Source organism: Nerophis lumbriciformis, linkage group LG07 (assembly GCF_033978685.3).
Source record: "Nerophis lumbriciformis linkage group LG07, RoL_Nlum_v2.1, whole genome shotgun sequence".
Classification (NCBI taxonomy): Eukaryota; Metazoa; Chordata; class Actinopteri; order Syngnathiformes; family Syngnathidae; genus Nerophis; species Nerophis lumbriciformis.
Genome location: NC_084554.2, coordinates 14,621,346 through 14,640,617, shown reverse-complemented (window position 1 = coordinate 14,640,617; position 19,272 = coordinate 14,621,346). Strand labels below are relative to the sequence as shown.

Below are 19,272 nucleotides of genomic sequence, written 5' to 3'. Positions count from 1 at the left end.
ATACACACACACACACACAGGTAAAAGCCAGTAAATTAGAATATTTTGAAAAACTTGATTTATTTCAGTAATTGCATTCAAAAGGTGTAACTTGTACATTATATTTATTCATTGCACACAGACTGATGCATTCAAATGTTTATTTCATTTAATTTTGATGATTTGAAGTGTGGCAACAAATGAAAATCCAAAATTCCGTGTGTCACAAAATTAGAATATTACTTAAGGCTAATACAAAAAAGGGATTTTTAGAAATGTTGGCCAACTGAAAAGTATGAAAATGAAAAATATGAGCATGTACAATACTCAATACTTGGTTGGAGCTCCTTTTGCCTCAATTACTGCGTTAATGCGGCGTGGCATGGAGTCGATGAGTTTCTGGCACTGCTCAGGTGTTATGAGAGCCCAGGTTGCTCTGATAGTGGCCTTCAACTCTTCTGCGTTTTTGGGTCTGGCATTCTGCATCTTCCTTTTCACAATACCCCACAGATTTTCTATGGGGCTAAGGTCAGGGGAGTTGGCGGGCCAATTTAGAACAGAAATACCATGGTCCGTAAACCAGGCACGGGTAGATTTTGCGCTGTGTGCAGGCGCCAAGTCCTGTTGGAACTTGAAATCTCCATCTCCATAGAGCAGGTCAGCAGCAGGAAGCATGAAGTGCTCTAAAACTTGCTGGTAGACGGCTGCGTTGACCCTGGATCTCAGGAAACAGAGTGGACCGACACCAGCAGATGACATGGCACCCCAAACCATCACCCAACCATGCAAATTTTGCATTTCCTTTGGAAATCGAGGTCCCAGAGTCTGGAGGAAGACAGGAGAGGCACAGGATCCACGTTGCCTGAAGTCTAGTGTAAAGTTTCCACCATCAGTGATGGTTTGGGGTGCCATGTCATCTGCTGGTGTCTGTCCACTCTGTTTCCTGAGATCCAGGGTCAACGCAGCCGTCTACCAGCAAAGTTTTAGAGCACTTCATGCTTCCTGCTGCTGACCTGCTCTATGGAGATGGAGATTTCAAGTTCCAACAGGACTTGGCGCCTGCACACAGCGCAAAATCTACCCGTGCCTGGTTTACGGACCATGGTATTTCTGTTCTAAATTGGCCCGCCAACTCCCCTGACCTTAGCCCCATAGAAAATCTGTGGGGTATTGTGAAAAGGAAGATGCAGAATGCCAGACCCAAAAACGCAGAAGAGTTGAAGGCCACTATCAGAGCAACCTGGGCTCTCATAACACCTGAGCAGTGCCAGAAACTCATCGACTCCATGCCACGCCGCATTAACGCAGTAATTGAGGCAAAAGGAGCTCCAACCAAGTATTGAGTATTGTACATGCTCATATTTTTCATTTTCATACTTTTCAGTTGGCCAACATTTCTAAAAATCCCTTTTTTGTATTAGCCTTAAGTAATATTCTAATTTTGTGACACACGGAATTTTGGATTTTCATTTGTTGCCACTTCAAATCATCAAAATGAAATGAAATAAACATTTGAATGCATCAGTCTGTGTGCAATGAATAAATATAATGTACAAGTTACACCTTTTGAATGCAATTACTGAAATAAATCAAGTTTTTCTAAATATTCTAATTTACTGGCTTTTACCTGTATATATATATATATATATATATATATATATATATATATATACACAGCCTGGCCCACGGCCAAATTTTTTAAACCAATGCGGCCCCCAAGTCGAACAGTTTGGGGACCCCTGGTTTACATAGTACCCCGCCTCCCGCCCGAATGCAGTTGAGATAGGCTCCAGCATCCCCCGCGACCCCGAACGGGACAAGCGTTAGAAAATGGATGAATGGATGGATAGTACAAAGACAACACAGTCTGCCAAGTCCAAATTCCTTGCGTGTTAAACATACCTTGCCAATATTGAAGATATTTCAGTGTGTGTGTGTAAGTACTTTCTGACCACAATGTGATCATTTTGGTCGCAACGCCCGTGATACGAAAGTGTGCTGTTCTCACATCCCTAAAACCAATTGAGCTTGTAATTTGAGGTACCACTTCCATCCATCCACCCATTTTATACCACTTGTCCTCTTTGGGGTCGCGGGTGGTGCTGGAGCCTATTACAGCTGCATTCGGGCGGAAGGCTGAGTACACCTTGGACAAGTCGCCACTTATTATTGATAATAAAAGCTGGTTTGACAGTTTTAAACTTGCGTTCTTCTTCTTCTATAAAAATGGGACCCATCACCTCCCTGCTTGGCACTCAACATCAAGGGTTGGAATTGGGGGTTAAATCAGTGTTTTTCAACCACTGTGCCGCGGCACACTAGTGTACCATGAGATGTTGTCTGGTGTGCCATGGGAGATGATGTGATTTCACCTAATTGGGTTAAAAATATTTTTCGCAAACCAGTAATTATAATCCGCAAATAATGTGTCGTTGTTGAGTGTCTGCGCTGTCTAGAGCGCGGCAGAGTAACCGTGTAATACTCTTCCGTATCAGTAGGTGGCAGCAGGTAGCTAATTGCTTTGTAGATGTCGGGAACATGGTTTGTCGTGATCACAATATGCAATATGCTCCTTTCTGAGCTGCCACCTTATCGTGGTAGAGGAGTTTGCGTGTCCCAATGATCCTAGGAGCTATGTTGTCCGGGGGCTTCCATGCCACCTGGTAGGGTCTCCCAAGACAAACAGGTCGTAGGTGAGGGATCAGACAAAGAGCAGCTCGAAGACTTCTATGGAATTACAAAAACCGAGACTCCGATTTTCCTCACCCGGACGCGGATCACCGGGTCCCCCTCTGGAGCCAGGCCCGGAGTTGGGGCACGATGGCCAGGGCCTATCCCCATGGGGCCCGGCCGGGCACAGCCCGCAGAGGCAACGTGGGTCCCCCCTCCAATGGGCTCACCATTCATGGGAGGGACCATAGAGGTCGGGTGCGTTGTGAGATGGGCGGAAGCCGAAGGCAGGGCACTTGGCGGTCCGATCCTCGGCTACATAAGCTAGCTCTTGGGACGTGGAATGTCACCTCGCTGGGGGGAAGGAACCTGAGCTAGTGCGCGAGGTGGAGAAGTTCCGGCTGGATACGAAGCACAGCAAGGGCTCTGGAACCAGTTCTCTCGAGAGGGGCTGGACTCTCTTCCACACTGGCGTTGCACGCAGTGAGAGGCGACGGGCTGGGGTAGCAATTTGTTTCCCCCCGGCTAAAAGCCTGCACGTTGGAGTTCAACCCAGTGGACGAGAGGGTAGCTTCCTTCCGCCTTCAGGTGGGGGGGACGGGTCCTGACTGTTGTTTGTGTTCACGCACCAAACAGCAGTTCAGAGTACCCACCCTTTTTGTATACACTCGAGGGAATACTGGAAAGTGCTCCCCCGGGTGATTCCCTTGTCCTACTGGGGGACTTCAACGCTCATGTTGGCAACGACAGCGAAACCTGGAGAGGCGTGATTGAGAAGAATGACCGCCCGGATCTGAACCCGAGTGGTGTTTTGTTATTGGACTTTTGTGCTCGTCACAGATTGTCCATAACAAACACCATGTTCAAACATCCATCCATCCATCCATTTTCTACCGCTTATTCCCTTTGGGGTCGCGGGGGGCGCTGGAGCCTATCTCAGCTACAATCGGGCGGAAGGCGGCGTACACCCTGGACAAGTCGCCACCTCATCGCAGGGCCAACACAGATAGACAGACAACATTCACACTCACATCCACACACTAGGGCCAATTTAGTGTTGCCAATCAACTTATCCCCAGGTGCATGTCTTTGGAAGTGGGAGGAAGCCGGAGTACCCGGAGGGAACCCACGCAGTCACGGGGAGAACATGCAAACTCCACACAGAAAGATCCCGAGCCCGGGATTGAACCCACGACTACTCAGGACCTTCGTATTGTGAGGCAGATGCACTAACCCCTCTGCCACCGTGATAAGGGTGTCTATATGTGCACTTGGCACCAGGACAGCCTAGGCCACAGTTCCATGATCGACTTTGTAGTTGTGTCATCGGATTTGCGGCCTCATGTTTTGGACACTCGGGTGAAGAGAGGGGCGGAGCTTTCTACCGATCACCACCTGGTGGTGAGTTGGCTGCAATGGTGGGGGAGGATGCCGGACAGACCTGGCAGGCCCAAACGTATTGTGAGGGTCTGCTGGGAATGTCTAGCAGAGTTTCCTGTCAGAGAGTTTCAATTCCCACCTCTGGAAGAACTTTGAACATGTCACAAGGGAGGTGCTGGACATCGAGTCCGAGTGGACCATGTTCCGCACCTCAATTGTCGAGGCGGCTGATTGGAGCTGTGGCCGCAAGGTAGTTGGTGGTAATCCTTGAACCCGTTGGTGGACACCAGCGGTGAGGGATGCCGTCAAGCTCAAGAAAGAGTCCTATCGGGTTCTTTTGGCTCGTAGGACTACGGAGAAAGCGGACAGGTACCGACAGGCCAAGCGGTGTGCGGCGTCAGCGGTCGCGGATTCAAATACTCGGACATTGGAGGAGTTCGGGGAAGCCATGGCAAACGACTTCTGGACGACTTCCGTACAGCTTCCGTACAGCTTCGAAGCGATTCTGGACCACCATCCGCCTACTCAGGAAGGGGAAGTAGTGCACTGTCAACACCGTGTATGGTGACGATGGTGTTCTGCTGACCTCGACTGCGGATGTTGTGGATCAGTGGAGGGAATACTTCGAAGACCTCCTCAATCCCACCAACACGTCTTCCTATGAGGAAGCAGTGCCTGGGGAGTCTGTGGTGGGCTCTCCTATTTCTGGGGATGAGGTTGCTGAGGTAGTTAAAAAGCTCCTCGGTGGCAAGGCCCCGGGGGTGGATGAGACCCGCCCGGAGTTCCTTAAGGCTCTGGATGATGTGGGGCTGTCTTGGTTGACAAGACTCTGCAATATCGCGTGGATATCGGGGGCGGTACCTCTGGATTGGCAGACCAGGGTGGTGGTTCCTCTCTTTAAGAAAGGGAACCGGAGGGTGTGTTCCAACTATCGTGGGATCACACTCCTCAGCCTTCCCGGTAAGGTCTATTCAGGTGTTCAGGTGTACTGGAGAGGAGGCTACGCCGGATAGTCGAACCTCGATTCAGGAGGAACAGTTTTCGTCCTGGTCGTGGAACTGTGGACCAGCTCTATACTCTCGACAGGGTCCTTGAGGGTGCATGGGAGTTTGCCCAACCAGTCTACATGTGTTTTGTGGATTTGGAGAAGGCATTCGACCGTGTCCCTCGGGAAGTCCTGTGGGGAGTGCTCAGAGAGTATGGGGTATCGGACTGTCTGATTGTGGCGGTCCACCCACTGTACGATCAGTGTCAGAGCTTGGTCCACATTGCCGGCAGTAAGTCGGACAAATTTCCAGTGAGGGTTAGACTCAGCCAAGGCTGCCCTTTGTCACCAACTCTGTTCATAACTTTTATGGACAGAATTTCTAGGTGCAGTCAGGGCGTTGAGGGGATACGGTTTGGTGGCTGCAGGATTAGGTCTCTGCTTTTTGCAGATAATGTGGTCCTGATGGCTTCATCTGGCCAGGTTCTTCAGCTCTCACTGGATCGGTTCGCAGCAGAGTGTGAAGCGACTGGGATGAGAATCAGCACCTCCAAGTCTGAGTCCATGGTTCTCGCCTGGAAAAGGGTGGAGTGCCATCTCCGGGTTGCGGAGGAGACCCTGCCCCAAGTGGAGGAGTTCAAGTACCTCGGAGTCTTGTTCACGAGTGAGGGAAGAGTGGATCGTGAGATCGACAGGCGGATCGGTGCGGCGTCTTGAGTAATGTGGACATTGTATCGATCCATTATGATGAAGAATGAGCTGAGCCGAAAGGCAAAGCTCTCAATTTACCGGTCGATCTACGTTCCCATCCTCACCTATGGTCACAAGCTTTGGGTTATGACCGAAAGGACAAGATCACGGGTACAAGCGGCCGAAATGAGTTTCCTCCGCCGGGTGGCGGGGCTCTCCCTTAGAGATAGGGTGAGAAGCTCTGTCATCCAGGAGGAGCTCAAAGTAAAGCCGCTGCTCCTTCACATCGAGAGGAGCCAGATGAGGTGGTTCGGGCATCTGGTCAGGATGCCACCCGAACGCCTCCCTAGGGAGATGTTTAGGGCACGTCCGACCGGTAGGAGGCCACGGGGAAGACCCAGGACACGTTGGGAAGACTATGTCTCCCGGCTGGCCTGGGAACGCCTCGGGATCCCCCGGGAAGAGCTGGACTAAATGGCTGGGGAGAGGGAAGTCTAGGCTTCCCTACTTAGGCTGCTGCCCCCGCGACCCGACCTCGGATAAGCGGAAGAAGATGGATGGATGGAGGGAGAATACTGGACAACAGCACAGACTTACAGCGTGTGGAGCAGCAGACCGCGTCCACAAAGTACAACCATACATGACATTACAATCAACAGCAAAATAGGAGCGCAAGACAAGAACTAAAACACTACACACAGGAAAACACCAAAAAACTCAAAATACGTCACATGATGTGACAGGTCGTGACCTACTTTGATACAAGAGCTATACTGATGCATGGCTGGTTATGGTTTGAATTCACATCCAACAATTGCGAGGACGACTTTTTATTGTCAATATCGGCCGCTGAGTTTAATTTTTTTTATGTTTTCTGTTAGTGGTGTGCCTCGGGATTTTTGCAATGAAAAAAATGTGCCTCGGCTCAAAAAAGGTTGGAAAAACACTAGGTTAAATCACCAAAATGATTCCCGAGCGAGGCCACGGCTACTGCTCCCCTCCCCTCACCTCCCGGGGGGTAGAACAAGATGATGGGTCAAATGCAGAGAGTAATTTCACCATGCCTAGTGTGTGTGTGTGTGACTATCATTGGTCATACTTGCCAACCCTCCCGGATTTTCCGGGAGACTCCCGAAATTCAGCGCCTCTCCCGAAAACCTCCCGGGACAAATTTTCTCCCGAAAATCTCCCGAAATTCAGGCCGAGCTGGAGGCCACGCCCCCTCCAGCTCCATGCGGACCTGAGTCCGCTTTCCCACAATATAAACAACGTCTACAGTAAAGCAGTTCGTCTGCCGTAAACAGCAATGTTGTGACACTCTTAAACAGGACAATACTGCCATCTAGTGCATTTGATGAAAGCACTTTTGTGCGTGCCCACAGCAATGCATCATCAGAGAGGGTGTTCAGCATGGTTAGAAAGATAGTGACAGAGAATAGAACAAGGATGGACAATTCAACCCTTAACTCAACAATGAGTAGATGAGTGTTATGTGTGTGTATATGTGTAAATAAATGAACACTGAAATTCAAGTATTTATTTTACTTATATATATATATATATATATATATATATATATATATATATATATATATATATATATATATATAATAAAATAAATATATATTTATAGCTAGAATTCACTGAAAGTCAATTATTTCTTATATATATATATATATATATATATATATATATATATATATATATATATATATATATATATATATATATATATTTATATATATATATATCCATCCATCCATCCATCCATCCATCCATTTTCTATCGCTTATTCCCTTCGGGGTCGCGGGGATATATATATATATATATATATATATATATATATACATGAAATACTTGACTTGGTGAATTCTAGCTGTAAATATACTCCTCCCCTCTTAACCACGCCCCCACCCCCGAAATTGGAGGTCTCAAGGTTGGCAAGTATGTCATTGGTACTTTAACTTTAACTATCCGTGGTACTTGAACTTTTAACTTTGTACAGTATTTTTATATTGTTATCCACTTCCCGGTGAGCCTTTTTAAGGCGCTAAATGTATCTCAGTTCAAAACTGATCTCCTCACCTGTTTCTGGTATGCAAACGAGATGCTCACCTGTGCCTAATCATAATCACAATCCACGACGGCTTGTTATCCAGCGTCGTCTGTTAGACTTGTATTTATCATCTCCGACAAAAGATGTTATATTCTCCAAAATATAATCGTCAATATGATCCACTCCTCACATACAATCTCCAAAGTTAAATTAAAACGTCAACAAAAACTTACACTCCTGAGCTTCAGTAGAAAGTGTTTGAAGTCCATGTAACTGCTGTCAATCACCGTATCCGCTCCCTGATTCTCTCCGGGGCAATAGTTGTAGACGCAAATCCTTTTTTGGACCCGCTTTTCCTCCGGTAGACATTTTTTGTGAGAGATGGACATGTTCTGGTCCTACTTGACATCACTTAACTACTTTTGGAAAGCAACATGAGCGAGTGCGGCGCTCCCAACTGCGCAGGAGAGATGCGTGAGGCAGGAAAGAGCCGTTAAAAACGAATGAGTCTTTTTAGTGAATCGAGTGCGAGACTCGCTTGCGTTGGTCTTCGTTTTTTTACTTATTCACCCCTGCTGGCGTGAGCTAAAAACGAGTTCAGGTAATAAGTTACGATTTCTGGCAATGGTTATTCAAATAATAATCTAAATACTAATAATACTCATACGAACTCGAGTCAGATAAATGAATCGAGTTTACCGTCACTACTCAGTAGCGGAAGCTGACAAGCACTTCCGGTTTTGGCAAAGCGAAACTTAACAACATTGGCGATGTCGGTGGTGGTAGAGGGTGGTTGTGGGTGGTGTTTAGACGCCTGCTCGCTCATCGACCAAGGCTACGAAAAGTGTTTGACGAGGGAAGGCGATACCCAGTCAAAAGTGAAAGCACGCTTCAAAAGGCGATGTTTTCTCATTTTAAAGCCGCATTGTGGTGTGAAGCCAGGCGCTGCCGCTGTGGAGGAAAACGTCAAGCTAGAAATGCTGCCAAAGGTAAGTACTTGCCGTTTTTACAAAATAAAATGTTCATTATTGATTGATTGATTGAAACTTTTATTAGTAGATTGCACAGTGAAGTACATATTCCGTACAATTGACCACTAAATGACACCCGAATAAGTTTTTCAACTTGTTTAAGTCGGATTCATGATACAGATATATACCATCAAATATATATTAACATCATAATACAGTCATCACACAATATAATCATCAGAGTATATACATTGAATTATTTACATTATTTACAATCCGGGGTGTGGGATATGGAAGGGGGTGAAGGTTAGGTTTGGTTGGTATCAACACTTCAATCAATCAATCCAATCAATCAATCAATCAATCAATGTTTATTTATATAGCCCTAAATCACAAGTGTCTCAAAGGGCTGCACAAGCCACAACGACATCCTCGGTACAGAGCCCACATAAGGGCAACGAAAAACTCACCCTAGTGGGACGTCGATGTGAATGACTATGAGAAACCTTGGAGAGGACCACATATGTGGGTAACCCCCCCCCCCCCCCCCTCTCAGTCATCAACAATCAGCAACAACAATTGCATCATCAGAGAAATGGACATTGAAACAGTGTAGGACTGACTTGGTAGGATATGTACAGCAAGTATTGGACACAGAGAGAGAGAGAGATCAGAAAGTACAAGAAAAAGTGTCTACATTTGATTTTTTTACAATCCGAAGAGGTATATGTGGAAGGGAGGGTGCTAGTTTAGGGTTGTAGTTGCCTGGAGGTGTTCTTTTAGTGCGGTTTTGAAGGAGGATAGAGATGCCTTTTCTTTTACACCTGTTGGGAGCGCATTCCATATTGATGTGGCATAGAAAGAGTATGAGTTAAGACCTTTGTTAGATCGGAATCTGGGTTTAAAGGGGAACATTATCACAATTTCAGAAGGGTTAAAACCATTAAAAATCAGTTCCCAGTGGCTTATTTTATTTTTCGAAGTTTTTTTTCAAAATTTTACCCATCAAGCAATATCCCTAAAAAAAGCTTCAAAGTGCCTGATTTTAGCCATCGTTATATACACCCGTCCATTTTCCTGTTACGTCACACAGTGATGCCGATACAAACAAACATGGCGGATAGAACAGCAAGTTTATAGCGACATTAGCTCGGATTCAGACTCCGATTTCAGCGGCTTAAGCGATTCAACAGATTACGCATGTATTGAAACGGATGGTTGTAGTGTGCAGGCAGGTAGCGAAAACGAAATTCAAGAAGAAACTGAAGCTTTTGAGCCATATCGGTTTGAAACGTATGCAAGCGAAACCGACGAAAACGACACGACAGCCAGCGACACGGGAGAAAGCGAGGACGAATTTGGCGATCGCCTTCTAACCAACGATTGGTATGTGTTTGTTTGGCATTAAAGGAAACTAACAACTATGAACTAGGTTTACAGCATATGAAATACATTTGGCAACAACATGCACTTTGAGAGTGCAGACAGTCCAGTTTTCATCAATTAATATATTCTGTAGACATACCCTCATCCGCTCTCTTTTCCTGGGGGTCTGGCGGCAGATTTCTTTGACTTTATCGTTGGAAATGCATCTGCTTTGAGTGTCGCAGGATATCCACACATTCTTGCCATCTCTGTCGTAGCATAGCTTTCGTCGGTAAAGTGTGCGGAACAAACGTCCAATTTCTTACCACTTTCGCGTCTTTGGGCCACTGGTGCAACTTGAATCCGTCCCTGTTTGTGTTGTTACACCCTCCGACAACACACCGACGAGGCATGATGTCTCCAAGGTACGGAAAACAGCCAAAAAAACGGAAAATAACAGAGCTGATTTGACTCGGTGTTTGTAATGTGTTTGAGGAAATGGCGGATTGCTTCCCGATGTGACGTCACGTTGTGACATCATCGCTCCGAGAGCAAATAATAGAAAGGCGTTTAATTTGCCAAAATTCACCCATTTAGAGTTCGGAAATCGGTTAAAAAAATATATGGTCTTTTTTCTGCAACATCAAGGTATATATTGACGCTTACATAGGTCTGGTGATAATGTTCCCCTTTAACGTGGTTAGTGGAGCTCCCTCTGGTGTTGTGGTTATGGCGGTCATTTACGTTAAGGAAGTAGTTTGACATGTACTTCGGTATCAGGGAGGTGTAGCGGATTTTATAGACTAGGCTCAGTGCAAGTTGTTTTACTCTGTCCTCCACCCTGAGCCAGCCCACTTTGGAGAAGTGGGTAGAAGTGAGGTGTGATCTGGGGTGGAGGTCTAGAAGTAATCTGACTAGCTTGTTCTGGGATGTTTGGAGACTAGATTTGAGGGTTTTGGAGGTGCTAGGGTACCAGGAGGTGCATGCGTAATCGAAAAAGGATTGAACGAGAGTTCCCGCTAGAATCTTCATGGTGCTTTTGTTGACCAGAGAGGAGATTCTGTAGAGATATCTCGTTGGTTGGTTGACCTTTAAGTAGAATTAATATAATTTGGCAGCATACATTCCCGTCCACGACATTAAATCATCTGCAATGCAACAATAAAAATAGTCAGAGCTTTGTTTACAAAAATAATAATGCTCTGTTTATTCTTTCAGAAAAGGAAAAGGAAAGGAAAGCAAAGTCATCTCAATCAGGGAGAGATCGATTCAAACGCTTTTCATGAGAAGGTAAAATGCCTATCAGTCTTGTGATTGTTGCTGTCTAGGACTGGGCGATAGGGCTAAAAACAAAACAAAACAAAAGTTTTCTTATATAGGTTGTATTCACATGACGTCACGTCCGGCTCATTAACCATGCGAGGCTCAAAGTGGTGGGCCTGCAAGTTTCTGTTGTCATAGTGCTGTGGGCATACTTGCCAACCCTCCCGAATTTTCCGGGAGACTCCCGAAATTCAGGGCCTCTCCCGAAAACCTCCCGGGACAAATATTCTCCCAAAAATCTCCCGATTTACAGCCGGAGCTGGAGGCCACGCCCCCTCCAGCTCCATGCGGACCTGAGTGACGTGTCGACAGCCTGTTTTCACGTCCGCTTTCCCACAATATAAACAGCGTGCCTGCCAAATCACGTTATAACATCTAGGCCTTTTAGAGAGTGCACAACTGCGCACACAACAAGGAGACGAAGCAGAAGCACGAGGAAGATACAGCCATGGCGACGCCGACGACGAGTAAGATGAAGAAATACGTTAAGTTCTAACTTCCAAGCCGCAGCTGCGATTTGACCTGGATAGCCTCTGGGAAGAAGTAGTGGACTACCAAGTGCTTGGCAGTGAAGATCTTCCTCAGGAAGCAAGGATTGACCAGTTTTGGGGCATGCTAGGGAGAGATGGAAGATTCCAGACTCTAGTGCATTTGATGAAAGCACTTTTGTGCGTGCCACACAGCAATGCATCATCAGAGAGGGTGTTCAGCATGGTTAGAAAAATAGTGACAGAGAATAGAACAAGGATGGACAATTCAACCCTTAACTCAACAATGAGTAGATGAGTGTTATGTGTGTGTATATGTGTAAATAAATGAACACTGAAATTCAAGTATTTTTCTTATTTATATATATATATATATATATATATATATATATATATATATATATATATATATATATATATATATATATGAAATACTTGACTTGGTGAATTCTAGCTGTAAATATACTCCTCCCCTCTTAACCACGCCCCTCGCCCCCCAACCCAGATTAGAAAAAAATATCTTGAGGTGTTTTGATATTGTTCACAATGAAGTCACAGTAAAACTAACCACACTAAAGAAAGTACATTATATGTACACATCAGTGACGTGCAGTCAGGGGAGGCAGGTGAGACGGAGCCTCACGTGCCATCATGGAAAGAAAAAAAATGTAAAAAGAAAAAAAATTAATTAAATTGTTATATGTATCCAGTGATTATACTATAAAGTTATTTTCCATTTAACTTCACCAGTTTTGGATTATTTTTATTCAAAATCGCTGAATTTTCACATTTGCCGTTCAAATACTGAGAAGAGACGGTGCGGTGATCAGCAGCCAGTTGAGCCTCACCATGGATTGCGCAATGACTCGGCTAACTGCTGGCCTGCTGTGCAGTGAGACCGTATTGCTATATGAATTATATTATTTATTTCCATAGTTTAGTTAGCTGAGGTATATAATGTACAGTGTATTTTGTCAACAACTGTATGTGTGTAACGCATTTCTTGTGCTGAGCAATCATAAAACGGCTGGAAAGACGCACTGGCTGAGGCTCGCAGTAATCCCACCTCATGGTGGTAGAGGGCGCTAGTGATCCCAGCGATCATTTTTGCGACTACTCGGCTGCAGAATAAGTGACAACAAGCAGCAACAGTTAGCGATCGTTTATTTTTTCCTCTCGCCTGGACTTTTAACATGGAGGATTACAACACTAAAATAAAACAGTTTTCTAAACTGGACTTTCAATCGAAGCAGGAGGTAATAATTAAAGGAAGATCTCCATCGAGACAGAGAGTCTTTTAAAACTGAAGAAAGATAAACAAGTTATCGATGCTTTTGTTCAGAAGGAGCAGCGCATGGACTTCATTTATAAGTAAAGGTAAGACCATAATAACGTTTTTTTTAATAAAATGTGCTTTTTTGTGTGCTACAGTTTGTATGTGTAAAGTTAAAGTTAAGTTAAAGTACCAATGATTGTCAGACACACACTAGGTGTGGTGAAATTTGTCCTCTGCATTTGACCCATCCCCTTGATCACCCCCTGGGAGGTGGGGGGAGCAGTGGGCAGCAGCGGCGCCGCACCCGGGAATCATTTTTGGTGATTTAACCCCCAATTCCAACCCTTGATGCTGAGTGCCAAGCAGGGAAGAATGCTGGTGTGAGATTTTAAACATAACCCGTTAACTGCTGCCAATCAAAAGGTGAATAAGATACTCTTTAGGGTTCATATGTTTGTAAATCTGACTGTGATGAAGTCAGTGCCTCACCAGCCACGAACCTCACCGCACGTCACTGGCGGGGGGTATATACACTATGCACATGACTATGCACATGTTGACTCCAGGAGTGTGCAAAACAGAATGAGAAAATATAGATACACTATAACCACATATAAACCTGTTTGATGCTTCGAAGAGTTGCTAGGGATCAATTTTGGTTCAGATCAGGTAGAGGTTGAGCTGAGCCATGATTTCATGGCAAGTTTTAAAATTTAGTAGGGAAGTTCGAACTTTAAGGACTGTTAGTAGTGCATTCCACTGTGTGGTGGCAAAATAGTAGAATGCATTTTTTCCCATGGCAGGGTAAACAAATATTTGTTATGTGTCATACTGCAGGTCAGATGTGTCATTTTGGAGGAAACCAAGTCCCTTGTGGAATCTGCGAGACGTCTCGGATACTTTCAAGGAGGGACAAACCCAACAGAGGACCCTCTTCCTGGTCACGAGTGCAACCTGGCCAGTCTCTGTGACATGGCCAAAGATCTTCCTGGAGTGGATGACGATGACCAGACAGACTGTGCCCAGTTACTTGTTGATGAGCGTGGCTGCACGTCACATCTGGACTTGTTCTCTAGGGTAACGGAGCACACGTCAGACTGTGCCGCGGTGGTCACGCTGATGGGAGAAGAATACGTAATACCCCCACACACCGCCTTCCTGCTCTCTGATTTCTCCCGAATGGAGCCACTGCTCCGATGTAAGTGCGTGAAGAAAATGACAAAGAAATCTTTTTAAGGCTGCTTCTACTCTAAGGTTGTGCAGGGTATCTCCCACCTAACCTTATCCCTGTCCACACACACACAATGGCATCGTTTAAGACCCCCTCCGTCCGCCGGCACAACGCGACCTAGTACGCATTAAGGGTGTAACGTTACACAAAAATCTCGGTTCGGTACGTACCTCGGTTTAGAGGTCACGGTTCGGTTCATTTTCGGTACAGTAAGAAAACAACAAAATTATAAATTTTTTGGTTATTTATTTACCAAATTTGTAAACAATGGCTTTATGCTTTTAACGTTGGGAACACTATAATAATTCTGCCCAAAAATAGAAATAGCTCTGTGTGTGTTCCAATTCAATTATTTAGTGTCTCTGGATCTTGTTTAAAGGGGAACATTATCACAATTTCAGAAGGGTTAAAACCATTAAAAATCAGTTCCCAGTGGCTTATTTTATTTTTCGAAGTTTTTTTCAAAATTTTACCCATCACGCAATATCCCTAAAAAAAAGCTTCAAAGTGCCTGATTTTAACCATCGTTATATACACCCGTCCATTTTCCTGTGACGTCACATAGTGATGCCAACTCAAACAAACATGGCGCATAGAACAGCAAGCTATAGCGACATTAGCTCGGATTCAGACTCGGATTTCAGCGGCTTAAGCGATTCAACAGATTACCATGTATTGAAACGGATGGTTGTAGTGTGGAGGCAGGTAGCGAAAACGAAATTGAAGAAGAAACTGAAGCTATTGAACCATATCGGTTTGAACCGTATGCAAGCGAAACCGACGGAAACGACACGACAGCCAGCGACACGGGAGAAAGCGAGGACGAATTCGGCGATCGCCTTCTAACCAACGATTGGTATGTGTTTGTTTGGCATTAAAGGAAACTAACAACTATGAACTAGGTTTACAGCATATGAAATACATTTGGCAACAACATGCACTTTGAGAGTGCAGACAGCCCAATTTTCATCAATTAATATATTCTGTAGACATACCCTCATCCGCTCTCTTTTCCTGAAAGCTGATCTGTCCAGTTTTGGAGTTGATGTCAGCAGGCCAGGGAAGCTAGGGTCGATATTCTTCTCTTGATCATCTTCGGTGGCATAAGGGACGGTGTGAGCCAAGACATCCAGGGGGTTTAGCTCGCTCGTCTGCAGTAACAAACTGCCGCCATTGCTTGCCGTGCTACTGAGGTCCTTTGTCCCTGAATTGCTCACACACTCCGGCAGATTCAATGGGGGTCTGGCGGCAGATTTCTTTGACTTTATCGTTGGAAATGCATCTGCTTTGAGTGTCGCAGGATATCCACACATTCTTGCCATCTCTGTCGTAGCATAGCTTTTGTTGGTAAAGTGTGCGGAACAAACGTCCAATTTCTTGCCACTTTCACATCTTTGGGCCACTGGTGCAACTTGAATCCGTCCCTGTTCGTGTTGTTACACCCTCCGACAACACACCGACGAGGCATGATGTCTCCAAGGTACGGAAAAACGGAAAATAACAGAGCTGATTTGACTCAGTGTTTGTAATGTGTTTGAGAAAATGGCGGATTGCTTCCCGATGTGACGTCACGTTGTGACGTCATCGCTCCGAGAGCGAATAATAGAAAGGCGTTTAATTCGCCAAAATTCACCCATTTAGAGTTCGGAAATCGGTTAAAAAAATATATGGTCTTTTTTCTGCAACATCAAGGTATATATTGACGCTTACATAGGTCTGGTGATAATGTTCCCCTTTAAATCTCACCTCAGATAATAGAGTTCTTGGAAAAACCCCCAAACAATGTTCCCTCTAATTTTCCATGTGAGCAAACGCAAAAACTCCTTGAGCATTCGGTGGACCACATGTGAGCGACGTCAGACGTGCACGTGCACTGTGGTCACACCTGCAGCACACCTGTCCCAAACTTGACTAAATAACAAGTTCAAAGTTTTATTATTGTAATCAAATGACAGCAGTCATTTCCATGAGATTATTTTCTAATATAAGGGTTTTGGCCCACTTATCATGAGCTGTGCACTAGTATTATATGTCTGGGTGGGGTTCCTACTTTGGAAATAATGTGTACCCCTTTCAGATATCGCATTTAGTTCCCACCAAAACATTCACATGTTGCACAATGAGATGTAAACATGGTGTACATTTCTGTAACTTTCTGTTTGTAAAATATATCTTAATTAGTATTTCTTTAATATTATAACATCATTTTATGATTACGGTTCGGGTTCGGTGAATGCGCATATGAAACTGGTGGGTTTCGGTACCTCCAACAAGGTTAAGAACCACTGGACTAGATGCTTTTTTTCCTTAGCTTGCCATCATAAAGAGAAGCCTGGCCTGTGTAAGAACCAGGACCATCCTTATAAAGCAATATGTACACAAATCAAATATCTTCATTAAATAACACTAATTGCATTATAAAGTATCCAGAACAGGTTCTAGTTATTTCCTCAATATTGTACAATATAAATCAACATACATGTCAGAATCACAATATGCAATAAAGTGCTAAAATAACCATTAGCAGCATAAATATGACCTATACAATTCGGTCAGTGCACTAAACGTGCTTATTATCAAACACATTCAAAAGTACATTCAATACACAATAGTTATCATTGGTTCAAGTCATAGACCTGGTATATGGACCATTGAGAAATATGCCACAAAGACTGTTGTAATGAAACAATGGACGGAAGACTAATATATTTTCATAAACATGGACTCACCAACTCCGCCTCTACAGTCACACACAGCTTAATGACAAAAAATGCGGCGCTGGTAGTCGGCTCTATAAAGTTAACAAATTAGCATTTAGTTTAGAATCCCGTCAGCACAATATTTCGGATGAAAAGGAGAATAAAAACCTACCTCGAGCAGAAATACAATCCGTCTCCCCTCACGTCCTGTCTACTGGCCACTTCCTGCTACTGGCTTATAAGCACAATTGATTGGACCGCGGCGGTCACGTGACTAGGGAGAGCTGCGCGCTCTCCCTAGTCATGTGGAAAAAGAAATAGAGAGTAAGAGCCTAATAGTCTCCGCAAAAGTATGTATTTCACATCTGCGTTACACCAGCATGCCGTGTGTTGTGTCTCTGTGTGCATTGTTTACACAACGTGCGGTACGCTACTTATGTCCGTTTGTGAAGTACGCTACTTAAAGGCCTACTGAAATGCGATTTTCTTATTTAAACGAGGATAGCAGGTCCATTCTGTGTGTCATATTTGATCATTTCGCGATATTGCCATATTTTTGCTGAAAGGATTTAGTAGAGAACATCGACGATAAAGTTCGCAACTTTTGGTCGCTGATAAAAAAGCCTTGCCTGTACCGGAAGTAGCAGACGATATGCACGTGACGTCACAGGTTGTGGAGCTCCTCACATCTGCACATTGTTTACAATCATGGCCACCAGCAGCGAGAGCGATTCGGACCGAGAAAGCGACGATTTCCCCATTAATTTGAGTGAGGATGAAAGATTTGTGGATGAGGAAAGTGAGAGCGAAGGACTAGAAGGCAGTGGGAGTGATTCAGATGCTGTGAGAGGCGGGTGGGACCTGATATTCAGCTGGGAATGACTAAAACAGTAAATAAACACAAGACATATATATACTCTATTAGCCACAACACAACCAGGCTTATATTTAATATGCCACAAATTAATCCCGCATAACAAACACCTCCCCCCTCCCGTCCATATAACCCGCCAATACAACTCAAACACCTGCACAACACCCTCAATCCCACAGCCCAAAGTACCGTCCACCTCCCCAAAGTTCATACAGCACATATATTTCCCCAAAGTCCCCAAAGTTACGTACGTGACATGCACATAGCGGCACGCACGTACGGGCAAGCGATCAAATGTTTGGAAGCCGCAGCTGCATGTGTACTCACGGTACCGCGTCTGCGTATCCAACTCAAAGTCCTCCTGGTAAGAGTCTCTGTTGTCCCAGTTCTCCACAGGCCAATGGTAAAGCTTGACTGTCATCTTTCGGGAATGTAAACAATGAAACAATGGCTGTGTTTGTGTTGCTGCAATACACCGCTTCCCACCTACAGCTTTCTTCTTTGCTGTCTCCATTGTTCATTGAACAAATTGCAAAAGATTCACCAACACAGATGTCCAGAATACTGTGGAATTTTGCGATGAAAACAGACGACTTAATAGCTGGTCACCATGCTGTCCCAAAATGTCCTCTACAATCCGTGACGTCACGCGCTGATGTCATCATACCGAGACGTTTTCAGCAGGATATTTCGCGCGAAATTTAAAATTGCACTTTAGTAAGCTAACCCGGCCATATTGGCATGTGTTGCAATGTTAAGATTTCATCATTGATATATAAACTATCAGACTGCGTGGTCGGTAGTAGTGGGTTTCAGTAGGCCTTTAATATGTCTGTGTGGAAACTCGTTCGGTACACCACCGAACCGAACCCCCGTACCGAAACGGTTCAATACAAATACACGTACCGTTACACCCTTAGTACGCATGCGCGGAAAATGGCAGACGCGCATATACGTCATAGTCACCTCTGACCTGGAAGTGTATGCTTACACTGTGTTTCAAAGTAGCCTATTGCCACATTTCTTTGAACAGTAAACCCTGCTTGCCTCACCATCAGCAGTTGTTAGACTAGCCCTATTGTAGTGACTCACACCTGAGCCATCATACATGAATCAAATCTTTAATGGACGTGTGAAAGTAAACTATGTGATAAAGAACATTTTACAACAATACATCTAGGGATCTAGATATCTGGTCAGGACACTCCTCACTCTTTTACCTTCACCTTCATTGTCCATTCTTGCAATCCTGCCAGTGCTTGGAGGCTGAAATTGGCGATCGTAC

At 44.7% G+C, this 19,272-nt stretch overlaps 2 protein-coding genes across 5 annotated transcripts in view; one reads left to right on the top strand and one right to left on the bottom strand.

Moving 5' to 3' along the window:
• Window positions 1-8,212, bottom strand: part of smchd1 (structural maintenance of chromosomes flexible hinge domain containing 1) — a 142,102-nt gene extending 133,890 nt beyond the window's left edge. For both annotated transcript variants that reach the window (XR_009815777.1, XM_061965755.2), the window contains exon 1: window positions 7,994-8,212. Coding sequence is in view for 1 of the 2 variants with exons in the window: in XM_061965755.2 (XP_061821739.1) it covers window positions 7,994-8,149 (156 nt within the window). In the remaining variant the exon portion in view is untranslated. The remainder of the gene's footprint in view (window positions 1-7,993) is intronic.
• Window positions 8,213-8,514: 302 nt separating this feature from the next.
• Window positions 8,515-19,272, top strand: part of mettl4 (methyltransferase 4, N6-adenosine) — a 46,871-nt gene continuing 36,113 nt past the window's right edge. For 2 of the 3 annotated variants that reach the window (XR_012050542.1, XM_061965765.1), the window contains exons 1-3: window positions 8,515-8,749; window positions 11,315-11,386; window positions 14,021-14,381. Coding sequence is in view for 1 of the 3 variants with exons in the window: in XM_061965765.1 (XP_061821749.1) it covers window positions 8,531-8,749; window positions 11,315-11,386; window positions 14,021-14,381 (652 nt within the window). In the remaining 2 variants the exon portion in view is untranslated. The remainder of the gene's footprint in view (window positions 8,750-11,314; window positions 11,387-14,020; window positions 14,382-19,272) is intronic. The other variant, XR_012050543.1, reaches the window with a different exon arrangement.